General features: G+C 38.1%; 1 protein-coding gene and 1 non-coding gene across 3 annotated transcripts; both read left to right on the forward strand.

Annotated features, from left to right (window-relative positions):
- The first annotated feature begins 112 nt into the window (after nt 1-112).
- Nucleotides 113-14478, forward strand: ppp1r8b (protein phosphatase 1, regulatory subunit 8b). 2 transcript variants are annotated; one of them, XM_051721600.1, is made up of 7 exons: nt 113-264; nt 2278-2338; nt 5916-6069; nt 7705-7922; nt 10166-10310; nt 12714-12778; nt 12859-14478. In XM_051721600.1, the coding sequence occupies exons 1-7, from the start codon at nt 215-217 to the stop codon at nt 13210-13212; spliced, it is 1047 nt and encodes a 348-aa protein (XP_051577560.1). In that variant the 5' UTR covers nt 113-214; the 3' UTR covers nt 13213-14478. The 2 variants fall into 2 exon arrangements, with proteins under 2 accessions (XP_051577560.1, XP_051577561.1); XM_051721601.1 differs by lacking the exon at nt 2278-2338 and having other exon boundaries at nt 161-264.
- Nucleotides 5373-5540, forward strand: LOC127454675 (small Cajal body-specific RNA 1). The gene has a single exon (XR_007899592.1). It is a non-coding gene; the product is annotated as a small Cajal body-specific RNA 1 (non-coding RNA).
- Nucleotides 14479-17646: the final 3168 nt, after the last annotated feature.

A 17646-nucleotide genomic window follows, 5' to 3' on the forward strand; every position in this document is an offset into this window, starting at 1 on the left:
TGGGAGTTAATGCTCTCTGTTACAATTCGCTACATTCTGTCTAACAATACGTGTCCTGTGTGAACGGCCCCTTTTCTCATTAATATACACGAGCAAATCCTTCACCACTGTAGGGCGTTACGCGTTTAATATTTATGAGCCGGAAGACGTTCCTTTGAGCTGAGCCGTTTACCCAGAATGTTCGACTGTTTGTAGCTGAGAAGAATGTGTGATAATGGCTACAAACGCTGAAGCGAAGACTCCACATTTCGACTGTCCGGCATGGTAAAACTCCCTGCAGTATATGTGTAAACTGGATATAGTGCATGTATTAGGCTTAATCATAGCCAGCATAAAAACGGCAGTTTTTAAATTCTTAGTTTCTTTTTGAGTTTTCTTGTTCTTCAGCACATTTCCACCTCTAGACTAAAACTCATTTCACACACACAGCATGTTTCGTGTAGAAATCTCTCATGGACAATCTCAGAAGACGAACGCTTTGTCAAAGAGAGAGTTTCGGTCCGAGTGCAGCGTCCGGCCATGCTAAGATAAAAGAAGATCAGTAGTAACAGAAAATATGTTTGTATATGTAATGTTGGACATAAAAATGGTCTATTATACATTTACTGCTTATTTATAGAAATATCTTTAACCATAAAAGCAAATGGACATTTCAGACGTACACCGAAGACAATGGGTCAATATTTCATTGTTAGGAATGAAAAATACTAAAGCAAAACAGTGTGAATTATTGTAAAGCCTTCAGTTTCTTTTTTATTATCCAGCTAGCCTATATTATGTGTACTATACATGAAACTGTAGATATTCCCTTTTATTGTTTTTTCCCTCTCCTTGACTGGAACTTTTGTTAAGCAATATTGTTCATAATACAGCAATTAAAAACATATTTACACTGGCAGACAAAAGTTTGGAATAATGTACAGATTTTGCTGTTTCGGAAGGAAATTGGTACTTTAATTCACCAAAGTGGCATTCAACTGATCACAAAGTATAGTCAGCACATTACTGATGTAAAAAACAGCACCATCACTATTTGAAAAAAGTCATTATTGATCAAATCTAGACAGACCCCATTTCCAGCAGCCATCACTCCAGCACCTTATCCTTGAGTAATCATGCTAAATTGATCATTTGGTTCAAGAAAATCACTTACCATTATATCAAACACTGCTGAAAGCTATTTGTTTAGTTAAATGAAGCTTAACATTATCTGTGTTTGTTTTTGAGTTGCCACAGTATGCAATAGACTGGCATGTCTTAAGGTCAATATTAGGTCAAAAATGGCAAAAAAAAGAAACAGCTTTCTCTAGAAACTTGTCAGTCAATCATTGTTTTGAGGAATGAAGGCTATACAATGCTTGAAACTGCCAAATAAACTGAAGATTTCATACAAAGGTTTACCCTACAGTCTTCAAAGACAAAGGACAACTGGCTCTAACAAGGACAGAAAGAGATGTGGAAGGCCAGATGTACAACTAAACAAGAGGATAAGTACATCAGAGTCTCTAGTTTGAGAAATAGACGCTTCACATGTCCTCAGCTGACAGCTTCATTGAATTCTACCCGCTCAACACCAGTTTCATGCACAACAGTAAAGAGAAGACTCAGGGGTGCAGGCCTTATGGAAGAATTGCAAAGAAAAAGCCACTTTTGAAACAGAAAAACAAAAAGAAAAGGTTAGAGTGGGCAAAGAAACACAGACATTAGACAACAGATAATTGGAAAAGAGTATTATAGATCTTAACCCCATTGAGCTTTTGTGGGATCAGCTAGACTGTAAGGTGTGTGAGAAGTGCCCGACAAGACATCCACATCTATGGCAAGTGCTACAGGAAGAGTGGGGTGAAATGTCACCTGAGTATCTGGACAAACTGACAGCTAGAATGCCAAAGATCTGCAAAGCTGTCATTGCTTCATGTGGAGGATTTGTTGATGAGAACTCTTTGAAGTAGTTTAAGAATTTCTGAACATTTTTTTTTTTCCAAATTGTAATAGTAATTTTTTATGTTACTAATGTCCTGACTATACATTGCGATCAGTTGAATGCCACTTTGGTGAATAAAAGTACCAGTTTCTTTCCATAAGAGCAAATTCTGTACATTATTACAAAAATTTTGGCCACCAGTGTATGTAGTAATCACTATGACTTGAAACCTTATTTCTCTTTCCGTATTGCTTAATTAGATCTAATAAACATAAGCTCAGCAAACAAAGTAAAAACATGGATGACTATGAAATGATTGGGGAGTGAGGTTAACTTGTGTCATTTCATTTCAGGGCAGGAAAGCCTCCAGCTGGGCTGCATTTAGATGTGGTAAAAGGAGACAAACTTGTTGAGGTATTAAAATGACTATTACAAGAATACATTTGATCTGGCTCACATTATGAAAATTCTGATTCAGCATTTGGCCTTTCAGGACCACAATGCTTTGTCATTGGTCGACCCCTTCACTTTGGATTGCATTTGCATTTCCATTAAAGGCATGGGACTCAAGATTACATGTATTTTCGCTAAAGGGATAGTTCACCCAAAAATGAAAATTCTCTCATTTACTCACCCTCATGCCATCCCAGACTGTCAAAGTGAAACTGATCAGAATCCACGACGAAGGTTTATAGTAAAAGGACATAAATATTGATCTGTTTCTCACTAGGGGTCGACCGATTATCGTCCTGGCTAATAACTGGATCTGATATTCATAATTTTTCGAATAATCAGAATCGTTATTTTATCTGATCTGATTGCCGATAAATTTTAAAATGTGCTCCGTTGGCTCTGATGCTACCGGTTCTGTCTGAAAGGTTACTTCTTGTAGTCTGGCTCAATGTCCCGCACACAGTATTAACGGATTAGTTATATGTCATGAGTAAATGGCCAATCAACACTGTACTCCGTATTCGTGGGGGCGAGGAAAGCAGTGAGAGAAAGACGACAAGCTGTTTTCAAAGGTAACAATGCAGATACTGAAGTTGCAATAAACATCACAATACTCTATGCCAGCGGTCACCAATTAACAGTGAGATGGGGTAACCGTTATCATGATGTCTCGTGGTCTGGGTCCGAACCCCGGATTTTTTCCATCCGGACTGCGAGACATCATGACAACGGTTGCCCCATCTCACAGTTTCTACACTTTAGGTTAGCAGCGTGACAAAACAATGGAGCTGTGTACACAGCAAGCGCGCCGGGACGTAGATAGCACTGATCTTTCAGTGCTATATCCTTTAATGTTTTTCTCTAGCACTGAACACGCTTCATTAATGCCCTTTCGCGCTCCACACTCGTTGCCTCTCCACCGGCCCGCGGCATGAGGCGCCGCATAGTAGAGCTGAAGATGCAGTTATTTTAACGACAGTAGGCCGTAGCGGAGAAATACAGTCTGCATCTTTTGCTAAAATACACTGCAGAAAATGAAGCAGATGCAATCTTCATGTGTCTGATATGACTCCGATGGTTCAGCTAAGCAAGGTTTGTGATGGGACACTTTATCGTGGTTCCAGAGCACCTTTAGACTAGAAACAATTTTTTCCCATCTAAAATTAGCATTATTAATCAACATGTTTTGAGCCTATTGATAATAAACAGAGATTTTTGTTTATATTTTGTGAAAATTAATCAGATATAATATCATCTCTGGCATGGATGGCAAGAAAGACAACCAAATCTTAAAAATTATGAATTCTCAGGGGCCTGGGTAGCTCAGCGAGTAAAGACGCTGACTACCACCCCTAGAGTCGCGAATCAAGGGCGTGCTGAGTGACTCCAGCCAGGTCTCCTAAGCAACCAAATTGACCCGGTTGTTAGGGAGGGTGGAGTTACATGGGGTAACCTCCTCGTGGTCACTATAATGTGGTTCGCTCTCGGTGGGGCGTGTGGTGAGTTGTGCGTGGATGCCACGGAGAATAGCGTGAAGCCTCCACACGTGCTATGTCTCCGCAGTAACGCGCTCAACAAGCCACGTGATAAGATGCGCGGATTGACGGTCTCAGATGCGGAGACAACGGAGATTCGTCCTCCGCCACCCGGATTGAGGTGAGTCACTACGCCACCACGAGGACTTAGAGCGCGTTGGGAATTCCAAATTGGGAAGAAAAGGGGAGGGAAAAAATAATTATGATGATGAAAAACATTTCCATTTATTTGATAGTAAGCCCATTTATACTTAACTGTAGCAAACAGTATTTTTAAACTGCACTATTTAGCTTTACATTTAGCTGTGTTTGTTTTTGGTAGATTTGCATTTTAAGGAAAATATAAAAATGGTTCATTAAGACTTTAACATACATTTTCTCTCAGGGGTTACCCCTGAATCCCCAAACATCATCTTTCCTATCTATATATAAACAGTAGAAGATCCCCCATAGTCCATTACATTGGTTGTCTTTGGGCCACAATGTCCTCATTCTTGCCCAATTCATAAGAGACTTTTAGATTGTTGATTTAATATATATATATATATATATATATATATATATATATATATATAAAATATTTTTTTTTTTTTTTTTTACTATAAATGCATATCGCCCCTAAATGTCGGTTATCTGTCTCCTGGATTACTAATAATCTGTATCGTCCCTGAAAAAAACATATCAGTCGACCCCTATTTCTTACCCCTATTTCTCACCCACACCTATCACATCGCTTCAGAAGATATGGATTAAACCACTGGAGTCTTATGGATTACTTTTATGCTGACTTTATCTGCTTTTTGGACCTTCAGATTTCTGGCCATCATTCACTTGCAATGTATGGACCTACAGAGCTGAGATATTCTTCTAAAAATCTTCATTTTTGTTCTGCAGAAGAAAGAAAGTCATACACACCTGGGATGGCATGAGGGTGAGTAAATGATGAGAGAATTTTCATTTTTGGGTGAACTATCCTTTAAACCCAAAAATTTGAATTGTGTCACCATTTACTCATCTTCATGTCGTTCCAAATTTGTATGTTGTTATTATACCTAGTATTGACATCAAGTGCCATTTGATTCTCACGTGTCATATCTGAACATGGACACACCAGATTGAATATGCAGAATGGAGAATAATATCTAAGAACGTCAGCAGAGAGAGATTTTTTTTTAATTAATAATGACTGGAATTATACTTTTATAGTATTCTTTTTTTTTTTTTTTTTTTTTTATATCATTTTTGGAGTTTAACAGCCTCTGTTAGCAATGTACTCTTAGTGTTTGGAAAGAGTCTTTCACTGAAAAAAATAACAGCAGGTGGGTCTGAAATGACACAAGGGTGAGTAAATGATGACAAAATGTCCTTTCTGGGTGAACAATTACTTGAAATAAAGCATTGAAAAAGAAATTGAAAACACTATTTAACACCACACAGTTGCAGCTGTGAATGCGACAGGGATGCACCAGATACTGACCTGACTGCCTGCGGCTCAGTTGAGTTCATACTGATGCGTGCATGACTGTGGCCGTCAGGTCCAGAATGGTGCTACAGAAATGCAAGACCCTGAGATTTAAGCTCTGAGCGGGGAGTCACTCTCTCAGGTGTTATAACTCTAGGGCACATTATTACATCATATTCATCAAGCAGTAAAGTATTTGTCTTTGTAGGGGTGGACAGTATGACCAGAATCTTGTTTCACTGTGTGAGTAATTTCAGTCAAATTGTATATGTATCCCATTAATCCGTGATTCTTATTCGTAATTCATACATGTAAATAACGTAAAGCAATAATGCCCACTGATTGCTGCACAGATATATCTAATATGATATAGAACGGCTCTCTACCAGTTGACACATTTCTTACGTCGCACAATATGCTGTCACACTGTCCAGCCCTATGCCCTTGTATATAATTGTGCATAATGCCAAAGCATGTTTCAAAGTGTGTGAAAATAAGTTTGAAGGTAAACAGATGGCCTAGTGAAGTGGTCTCTCTGCAGAAACTCATCATTGATGAAAAGAATCATTATTTGTTTGGGAGGAACCCTGACATCTGTGACTTCATCATCGACCATCAGTCGTGCTCTCGTATCCATGCTGCCCTCATCTACCACAGACATCTGAAAAGACTCTTTCTCATCGACCTTAACAGCAGTAAGTGCATACAGACCAAAGAGAGGCTTTTTAGGATTCATTTTTAGGCAGCATATATTCTGTAAACTCTGATTCATATCTGGATCTTTAATGTAGACATGTTGTTGTTTACCTGCCATTGGATTGCTTTTGCATTACCATTTAAAAGAATGGGACTCAAGAATACTGTAATGTATTTGCAATAATATATTACTGAAGGTGAGGCCTTTCAAAGGAATAGTTCTCCCCCCCCAAATTTTTTTAATTCTGTCACTTATTTACTCATCCTCATGTTGTACCAAAACTGTGTGCTGTAATTGTGTGTACCATTATGCTGAAAGAAATTTTGTTCCAAAGCCCATATGATGTTCCATTGTGGAACACAAAAGGAGATGTTGGGCAGAATCTGTCTGATTCACTTTCATTGTATAGATGAAAGTAACTACAGTAGGGCTGTCAACAGGGCGGAAAAATGTTATTCACTTACATATGAACAAAATTTGAACTATATTCACATTTTAAATGCATCATTTCAGGTAGGGGAAAAGGTAGTACGTGAACACAGATGCGATCGCTTGGCTGCCGCATTGTCACCGTGCATTCCAATTGAACATGCTTAACATGCATACTTGCGTTACTGTTGCGGGAACAAACCTCAGTACTCAAGGGGGCGATAGTTACCTTCAAACATCTATGCCATTTAAACTGGATGTTGTTATTCAGGTAAGTTGCTATAAATATGTTGACTTTACCTTACTTGCTCAGCAGTATTCTCTTCAAACTGTTGCTCCTCTATGACAGAATTTGCCTTAAGAGAAAACTCACCATAGAAGCGGACACATCTCACGAATCTCACCATAGTGCCCCTTTTGGCAATGTTGAGAATGAAACACTTAGTTGCGTCTGACAGATTTCAGAAAACGACGCGTGAAATCGAGATTGTGTTGCAAGATGTGTCTGTGTTAACGTGATTGCGGAGAGTATGTTTCAGCCCTTATTTGTTGTGTCAGATTTAACCCAAGAATGCGATCATTCTGAAGTCATCGAGAGTGCTTGGCACACATCCAAAATCGAAATGCACATTTTAGCATTCGAATGTGCATTTTTAATTTAAAATCAACAAATATTTTAATTTAAATTTGACAGCCTTAAAAGTAACTAACATTCTGCTGAACATCTACGGTAAAGTTATTTGGGTTTGGAACAACGTGAGGGTGAGTAAATGGAAGAATTTTGGGGCGAACTATCCCTGAATGATATCTGTTAAATGTTAAAAATAAAACTCATTTCTGGTTCGGTGTCGACTTGAGCCTTGTTGATGGGGTTGTGGGGGCATATAAGACAAAAATGTATGGGAAACTGTTTTAGATCAGCCTCAGTGATACAGTTACAATGTTGTTTTGACCCTGTGTGTTTCCCTTTTTGCCTTTTAACTGTCGTTTTGAAATTTGTCATGATAACTGGCATTTTCCTACTCTGTCCATTTACCGCTAATGTCTTTGTCTTAATGCTTTTAAAATGTTGTTTTGATTTGGTATTTTCCTACTTTCACCTGTTCAAAATTTGAGAATATAAAGTATTTTTTATTATTATCACTATGTAATGTTTCAACAGTAGAGAAGATTCTAAACTAATATCTTCTTTCACTTCCTGTAGCACATGGTACGTTCCTCGGACACATTCGCCTGGAGCCCCACAAGCCTCAGCAAGTTCCCATCGACTCCACTGTGTCGTTTGGCGCATCCACACGAGTCTACACCATTCGGGAGAAACCACAGACCCAGCCGAGCGCAGGTGTCGGAGACAGTAAAACCGGGGATGATGAGGAGCTTAAGGGACTTTTGGGACTTCCAGAAGAAGAAACTGAACTGGAGGTACATGTTAGACTGTAGGGGTGGGTGGCATGGCCAAAATCTTGTATAATGATTTGAGTAATTATATGTCATCTGTAATGGTACATATCATATAGTTATCATATAGTTGCTTTAGCTAATTCAATGAAAAATAGTTTTTATGCCAAATAACCTGTCTTTTGATAATCCAGTGAATGAAATACTACTTCACTAACTCTTAATTGTAATTGGATGAGCCACCTTCAAAGCTGCTGTAAAATAATCACATCGGGTGAATTCTATATTAATGCGACTTTAAGTTGCGACGTTGCTCGGCAACTGTAGCAACATCCTTGAATAAATTCTTACATGGGACACTTCACACTCGGTTAAAACATTTCTACTGTCACCAAGTACATACGCAGGGCTCGACAATTAACGCTTGTCTGGGACAAGTGGATTTTTGAAGGGGCAAGTGAAAGAGAATTTGACTTGCCCAACCGGACAAGCAGACTGATTAAACGTCAATAATGAAAAAATAACTGGCTATATTTGTGGTAGCCTAGTTCATATTCTTCATTCTGCTGTTGAAAGTAATCAAGAGCACATAGTTCTATAATTCACAAGTGATCTAGTAACAGCTACACCCTGTTTGAATGACAGGCGGCGTATGTGTGTGCTTAACATGCGTGTGTTCTGAAAATGCTCGCACTAATGCGCGCCTGAAAGGTCAAATGCGTTTCAAAATTCAGCGAAAATGCCTGTCTTGGTGAGGTATTCATGTAAACACAGAGTGATGTCTAAAGTGAACGTAAACAGTATTTAAAGGAATAGTTCATCCAAAAATGACAATATACTTATACAAATACAAATCTACAGCAAAGACAATTAAACTTTTGTACAGCGCTGCTACTCTTGTAAACAACGATGTGCTTCCTGACTCCTCCTCCACGTGACGCGTGAACTTACCAACGAGCTTACATCATCCCTCTCATGAGCGCACGTCACAGAGATGTACAGAAGCGAACATTTGTAGTTAAAAAGTATATAAGTATTGTGTTTCTAAAAATAAAAAATTGTTTGCGTTCAGAAGAACTTCATTTGTGTGGTTTATTTTGATGCACCCTAAATATGTATTTTAGACCGTCAAAAATGGAGTACATTCATTGTTTAGAGGAGGAGGCCTGAAATGAAATCCTAAAAATCTTAAATTCTGTTTTCATGAAGAAAGAAACTCATACATCTTGGATGGCCTGAGGGTGAGTAAATTATCAGCAAATTTTCATTTTTGGGTGAACTATTCCTTTAAATGTCGGACTTGTAAGTATAAATATTAGCTAACAGACCTGCTGCTGTCTAGTGTGTCATTATTATAATCAAACAACCATAACTCACTGCTCTTGACTGAATAAATTTAGTAGCTTTAAAAAGTATTAATGTATTATAATCATACTGTAAAGACCAGTAGTAGTTTTATGTTGTATTTCATTCTGAATGTTTCCTTGAATAATTGATAGCCTACTGCTGTTAAAAACTTAATTTGTATTTCATCTATTTCTTTTCTTTCCTTTTTTTTATTGTTTTATTACTGACTGTTTACTAGTCTTGAATAATTACTTAAGAACTTGAAATCATTCTTCTATAATTAACATTAGTTAGCATTATTATTTGTTGTGGTATTGAAGCTGGTATTGAGAATCGTCAAATTTCTCGACCGACTACTGAAATCGTGGTATTGTGATAATGTATAGCGTTTATTGTACATGGTAGGTGTTGCTGCAATAACATGATGAAAAAGTAGATCTCATTCCATAGATCTATGAGCATCCCTACTGTAAATGATGGCGATGGAGGCTTTTCTTTATTTGATTATCAAATGTAACAAAATAATAATCATATGACAATAGCCTCCTCCCCTACCCAGTGCAGTTTACATTTCTGTCGCAGAGAATTTAGTTGATTGCATAGGTACACTATTAGTTTGGGCATCGGTCATAATTTTAGAAAAATATACAACATAAACCTTGACATGTTACTTGAGCATGTAACTTAAATGGCCTTTTTTCTCTCCGGACAAGTAACTTTTTTACTCCGACAAGTGAATGGCCAGTTTACTTGTCCGGAGGAAAAGCACATGACAGTGCCTGATTAATGTGGAGCCTACGTCACCCCACATAGCTCTGTTAGACATATATTACCAGATGTTGAATGAGTGTTTTAATGAAAGAACTTTGCTCTATTTAGTTTCTCCCTGATTTGTGCTTTCTGTTTGGGTCTTATGGCAGAACCTGACAGAGTTCAACACAGCTCATAACAAGCGCATCTCTACGCTCACCATAGAGGAGGGCAACCTGGATATTCAGAGGCCCAAGAGGAAAAGGAAGAACTCCAGAGTGACTTTCAATGAAGAAGATGAGATCATTAACCCAGGTACAGTCATTACCATAAATAAAACTTCTTGTGTAAGGAAGCATTTTCATTAAACTGCATTTAAATCACTTAATGTCTTAACTAAATAGGACTGGCAAAAGACTGGTTGTCTTTGCACATTCCAAAACTATATGCTATGCATGCAAACCAAAATGGTAATTCGTTGTTCTTACTGGGATGTCTGGAAATTGGTTTGAGAGAGGGCTGAGCCTGCTTAGATGTGCCTCACTGTTTTAATTAGGGATGTGCTAATCGACTACTCGTTCTGCACCTGCTTTGTTGATTTTTCTTTGAACATTTGCCTGCCTTGGGCTATGCTGAATTATCCTCTACTTTCCCTCTGGATCCCTCACCAAATCTCGAGGTTACAATTGAGTTTACTCAGTACCGGATACTGAGGGGCACCACCCTCCCCGGCTTCAGTCACCATCTGTGAGGGCATGGAGCTCACCTGCTCCTGACCTGCTCTCACTCAAACCCCCTGTTTAACTGACCATCCAGAGGGGCTGATGCATGTAATTCACTCATCATCACTGAGGGATGTTTCGTTGAGGTGTTGGATGAGAGAAGACATGATTGCATCTTTGTGTGCTTTCAAGCAAAGCCAAGTGTGACAGTACTTCTAATACTTTGATTCTTATTGAATTCTACTCTAATGGCATTCATTTCTTGTTGGCGTCATGCAAATCAATGGAAGAGGATCTGTTTTTATGGTAGATAAGAAATGTGAAGCGGTACGAGAAACTCGGAAGCTTATCAGACCTTTGTCCCCCTTTGTCATGTACGTTAAATATCTGTGCACATTTATAAAAGACCAACTCTCACCACGTGTTATTCTGAATAAAAACAAGTGAAATTATAAAAATGTGTATACTCAGAATTTATATATGTACATTTGCCCTAATACCGACAGCATTTGTTTCTATTTGAGCTCCTGTTGAGAGCAAATGTGTTTTGTTCTTTTTCCCAAAAGAAAAGCATAGTTTAAGTTATCTTATTTTTAAAGCCATCTTGGTAACTTTTGTGTCTTTTTTGGGGGGGGGGGGGGTTAGAATACTCTTACAAAATTACTCAAATGCTATCTCTAGTTTTAATTTTTGTTTTATTTATTGGAAATCAACTTGGTTATTTTGTTTGTTTTTGTTGAATTGTTCTTTGGGTCCTTCTACAAAAGAAATAAGAAGTTACATAATAAAAGTAATATTATTATTATTACATAACTTTTATAATGTAACTTTAGTAACACAGTTTGCCTTGTCAAGTGTCATTCACTTTTAGTACACATTAATTCACACAGATTAAGAGTACAAATAATGTGAGTGTGCTCAATTATTTGTGAAAAGCTTGTGAAAGAAATATTTCACAGAAAAATTGGAATTCTGTCATTATTTAGGCCACTCCCCCTTTGTCATTCCAACCCCTACAATTATATTTTTCTGTGGAACACAAAAGGAGGAATTTGGAAGAATCTGTACACAGCTTAATACAAGAATTCATAATGATCATGTCTGTCAAGCTCCTAAAAGAAAAAAAAGAAAATATCAGAGTGACGTGCTATATTCAGTTTTGTTTTGTTTTTTTTTTTTTTTTTTAATGAAGTCATACAAGAGCTTTTTGAGGAACAAGCTAAAATTGATGTTATTCACTGAAAATCTTCCCCTCTGTTGCATCTCTCAGTTCTCCATCCTGCCTATTTAAACTGGAACTGGAGTGCTACGTTTGCTTACGACATATGCGTGAACCAATGTTGTTTTGGTGTCAGTGACATCAAACCTGGTGCAATGCGTTGTTATTTTTTTATAATATAAACATGAACTTTAAATCTAAATTTGAATGTCAGGGAAAGATTATCAGTGGATAAAGACTTAGATTTCAGTCTGTTCCTCACACAAAGGTTTCTAATGACATCAAATAAACTTTTAATATAGTGTAAGGGTTGTATGGACTAGGGATGTGCCAGGGTGATTGACTTGTCATCTAACAACTGACTAGTCGATTAGTGGGTTCGACTACTAAAATTAATATTTTTAGTGGTGGTGGTTTTAATGGTAGTCGCAATTCTAAAATTAATTGAGAGGCAACGTCTTGGAGAGCATTTTGGCATGATGATAACTTGCTGTGTTTAACAGTGAATAACAGTCAGCACAGTAAAACCCTCTGCAAGAGCTTTCGTTAACGTTTCCTTAACACCGACTAGTTCAAACAACTGTAGTGTGAACCACTTTTATGGTGGTGGTTTTGTTTATTTGGTTTTTTGTTGTTTTTGCATGCGAAAGCTTCGTGTGGTCCACAGACAAAGGACAGCATTTGATTTTGGAACAAATGAGAGAAAGTAAATAATAACAATTTTATTTTTGTGTGCACTATTCTTTTATCAGTTGTTTTTGTTTTTATCTCTTTTAGAAGATATTGACCCCTCTGTTGGACGCTTCAGAAACATGGTCTCAACAGCTGTTGTACCTATGAAGGTAACTTTTAGAGCATTACATCGCAAATCATTCAGTCATGGGCTAATGAGAATGATTTGATCTTTTTGTTTAACCCACAGAGAAAGAAAATGGAGGGTGGTAATGCACTGGGAATCGAGGAAACTGTAACACGGCACATGCACACATTCCCTTTGCGAGGTGGACTCTATAGAGACGTTCCCCCTACCAGCCATGAAGCTCAGTATCCAGGAGCTCCAGGTGGAGCCACAATCTTGGGAGGACTGCCATTACCCCTGCCGAACCCTGCGCCAGATGTGGACGTGGCCCAAGAGGCCCCACAACCCCCAGTCACCCTCAATCCCACACCTTTAACTGGCCCGTACGTCTCGGAGCTCCTCAATGAACCCCGCAAAAAGAAGTATGCTAAAGAGGCTTGGCCTGGCAAGAAGCCCACTCCATCTCTGCTTATTTAGCTGCATATTTTCAACACCGGATGTGGCTGACACTTCTATCCAGAGACTGCACTCTACTTGAAGTTGTCAGTGGGTACAGAGGACCTGGCAAAAACAGCCATCAAATTTGACTCTCAAAACTCACATCTACTCTATACAAGAATCGCCCTGATATACTGAAGGCAATGCATTTATTTGAGCTTTAAAGGAATAGATCACCCAAAAATGAAAATGCTGTCTTAACCTCATGTCTTTCCAAACCTGTATAATGATCTTTCTTCTGTGGAACACAAAATGAGATGTTTAGGAAAAGTTCAAATCTCAAAAAAGTTGTGACCACGTCTGTCAGGGCCAAAAAAGACCGTAATAGTCCATACGACTTGTGTGCTATATTCCATGTGTTCTGAAGTTAAACGATAGCTTTGTGTGATGAGTAGACCAACATTTAAGTTTTTACTCATTGAAAATTATGCTTGATCAATTTAAAAATGGCATCATGCTTGCTCTTTTGACATTATTGGCCCCAAACTGCCTTGGATTCTTCTGTGTCATCGTTCGCCATGCATCAAATTTAACCATAAATTATATTTGAGGGGTATGGTGGAGGGGAAGATTATCAGCTTAAATTTCGGTCTGTTTCTTACACAATGTGATCTTATTGCTTCAGAAGACTTAGAATATAGTGCATGTGCATCATGGATTAATTTTATGATACTTTCATGGTGCTTTTTTTTTTTTTGTTATTGGAGCTTGGTCTAAATCACCATCCACTTTTGTTGATTGGAAAAGATGCTTGAACATTATCCTTAACACCTATTTTGTGTTTCACTGAACCAAACAAAACAATGCAGAACATGACACGAGGGTGAGTAAATGACACAATTTTCATTTTTGAGTAAGCTATTCTTTTGTGACAGAAGTGTCGGGACCAGAACAAAAAGGAAAAAATGTATATATATAAAAGAGTAAGAGATTGATGGTGATTTGATTTTATATGGTGTACTTTTTCATGTTGGCACTCTGGCAGTAACATTATTAATGCATAGAACTCACAGAACCTCTATAAAACTGTACTAGGCTAAAAAGCAGTGAAAGTGCTGCATTAATGTAACAGTTTACCTGTGTGAAAAAATTCTGCAGGCTGTTTCCATTGTTAAACATTTAATGGAAAAACAATAGAAAAATGGAAAGTTGCAAAAACTTGTTTTTGGTGTATCTGTTGCTTTTATATTGCTTTCAGCACTAACAATAAATGTATGTTTATATATTAAACTGTTATTTATGTAATTATCATATGGTTTTCTCTCCCAGTGACACCAGATGTAGGGAGCCACAGTCTATGGAAAGGAATACTATAATACTGTGCTGTATACTGCCTACTATTTTTATAAGAGTACATGAAACGATAGGCATTATTCCACTATAAACTTTTCAGACAGTAGTGGCATCCAGTTATGTTGAAAATTAAAGATGTATTTTGTACTTTTAGTTCAATTTTGTGTTGGTTTATTTTAGACCATCAGATCATAGTGAGTAAAGGTAATATTGGTAATATTCTATTCGAAACATATTGTCTTTACTTCTAAGTAGCAGTAAACACTGGGGATGGTCCGCCATGGCCTCTCAGTTATGGATCATCCCTTTACTAAATTACAGGGGCCAGCAAGGATGACTTTTAAAGGGATAGTTCACCTAAAAATGAAAATTCTCATAATTTACTCACCCTCATGCCTTTCTTCAGCAGAATACATTTGAAGACAAATCGAAAAATATCTCGGCTCAGTAGGTACTTATAATGGATGTGGATGGTAACACGATTTTTGATGCTCCAAAAAGCACAGCCGATCAGCATTAGTATGATTTCAGTGGTTAAATGAATGTCTTATAAAGCGATACGATTGTTTTTGGTGTGAAAATGATCAATATTTAAGTACTTATAACTATAAATAATCGCTTCCGTAAAGCAACGGTATGGCGTTCACGAGAGGGCTGAGGTCATGTGGTCTCACGTGTGACGTATTGGTGTTGGCATGTTCACATGTGAAGTGACGCATACATGACACACCCAGAAGTGCAATGCTGTTTACAACAGAGTTGGAGGAATGCTGTACAGACCGAACGCCATAAAGCAAATTTAAAGATGTCAGAAGATTTTTATTTAAGAGGAGATACCAGTTTTTGCACAGCCATATTTATTTGAACCTGAGTACTCTGACCAGGAGAACAGGCAGATGGAGGAGGCTGGACCAACAAGCCTCAGAGAGCTCAGGAGACATGGTGGTGCACATGTAGGCAATGCCAACAGAGGTAGAGAGTGTCTGCTGCAACAAATGGAATATTGCCATGCCATCGCTGGAAAGACCTGACCTCAGGCCTCTCGTGAATACGCATACTGCTGCTTACCGGACATGATGATTTATAGTTAAAAAGTACTTAAATATTGATCATTTTCACAACAAAAGCAATCGTATCACTTTATAAGACATTCATTTAACCACCGGAATCGTATGGATGACGTTAATGCTGATCGGCTGTGTTTTTTGGAGCATAAAAAATCATGTTACCATCCACATCCATTATAAGGACCTACTGAGCTGAGATATTTTTACTATTTGTCTTCAAATGTGTTCTTCAGAAGAAAGAAAGTCATACATATCTGGGATGTCATGAGGGTGAGTAAATGAGAGAATTTTCATTTTTGGGTGAACTATCCCTTTAATATTTAATACCTGGAGTTCGCATTGCTGTTCATCTCAATGGCTGTTGCTCGGCTGCCGCATACAGGCCTTGAAGTATATGATTTTAAATCTGCAGTATGTACTTATTAGTACTCATCACATGAAGCATTGTAAATTAATTGAATTAGTACAATATGAAACTATTGACTTTGTATGAAAACAATATATTTTAAGATTATTGCAAAATATTGAAATATATACAAAAATAAGAAGTTTGAGAGTGAGGGAAGACTGACCAACATGTTCACACTGGAAGTCAGCATGTTGTTTCCAGGAGTTCTGCTACCCCTAGGGTCAGCCGCATTATGCCGACTCACGGACAATACGCCATCTCCTATCAGACATTTTTGTACTGGCTCCAGCGTGTTAACCTTCTCTTGTGGTGCGACCATAAGTCCATTGCGTCAGCTGCATGGTAGACCCTGATTCAGATTCCACGTTGAAACTAGAAAGTAATCACGTTCACGTAATCGGTGACATCCATGATTCGGAGGTGGCATTATTACCTCTAACATTACATTTTTACTCCACTGATGGTCAGGTTTAGGTTTGGGGTTTTGGTTGGGGGTTACAGTTTATAAAATATGCATTCCTCTTCACTGTGTTGCAGCCTGTACAGCTGAAAACAGCTCTGTTCACAACTCGCTTTCGGTGGCCCTTCGTGGACATTACACCTAGAAAATGAAGCTCACACGTGCCCATACGCCCAACAACACTTACCGTTTTGCCCACTGGGGGCAGTGTTTCGAATCTTGGTAAGCACAGATCAATTTCCGCTGAAGAAAAGTCAAACTTTTGTTTCCGATTCATTGTGAAATCCTTCTGGACTGACACGATTGCATCATTTGCAATGCTTCATGGGGGTGGGCAGTCGCTGCTGAGCTCTTTTACTGCGATTTAAATTTCCATGCACTTCTCTGATAAGTGGAGCTCTCTTCAGGATCATGGGTAGTGTAGTTCTTCACTGGGAATTAAAAGCTTTTAAAAAACATTTTTTTAAATGAAGTTGAAATGACACTGAATTGTGGCTTCAACATAAGCATATATCATCAATCTCAGAGCTCATTATAGGTCTGTATTGAAAGGATGTGAGAAAACAAATGGGATTTTTACTTCTAGAGCCCTATGAGCTTTACATGCCAGGAAATATATTGTGATACATCAGTGATTGTTCTACACTGCAGAGCACCCAGCTCACTTCTGCTTTTTATATTTGCTCTGGAGTTATGAGAAACAAGTGATTATTAGAAATCCAAATGATTCACAGAAAGATGATGTTCTAAGCACTTGGTCAAATGCTTGACGAAGGTCGCATGACCGAAACTTAGGAATAAGATATTGATTGTTCTTGCCAGCTGTGGTAGTGTGCAGGATTTTTTCTTTTTGTCTTTATATTACTTCTTGTTGACAAAAATGACAGAATTCTTCAGTGATGTGTGTATATTCACTGTTGGTCATTTTTAGAAGACAAACTAGTGAGAGTGTGAAAAGTGCATTTCCAAGGAGTTGAAGTCCATAGGGCCAAAAGCATAACGTGTAGAAACTAAAAAGAATGTGGTTAACACATATGGGTGTATTAATAGGATCATAACATAATTCATGTTTGGGCATGTACAGTCCAGGTGTAGAGATGAACACCTACAGAGGATAGTTTAATTTATTAGCAGAACAGATACAGTACCAAAAGATGTCTTCTGCCCTCTGGTGCCTGTGAGAG

This window comes from Myxocyprinus asiaticus, chromosome 16 (assembly GCF_019703515.2).
Source record: "Myxocyprinus asiaticus isolate MX2 ecotype Aquarium Trade chromosome 16, UBuf_Myxa_2, whole genome shotgun sequence".
Lineage (NCBI taxonomy): Eukaryota > Metazoa > Chordata > Actinopteri > Cypriniformes > Catostomidae > Myxocyprinus > Myxocyprinus asiaticus.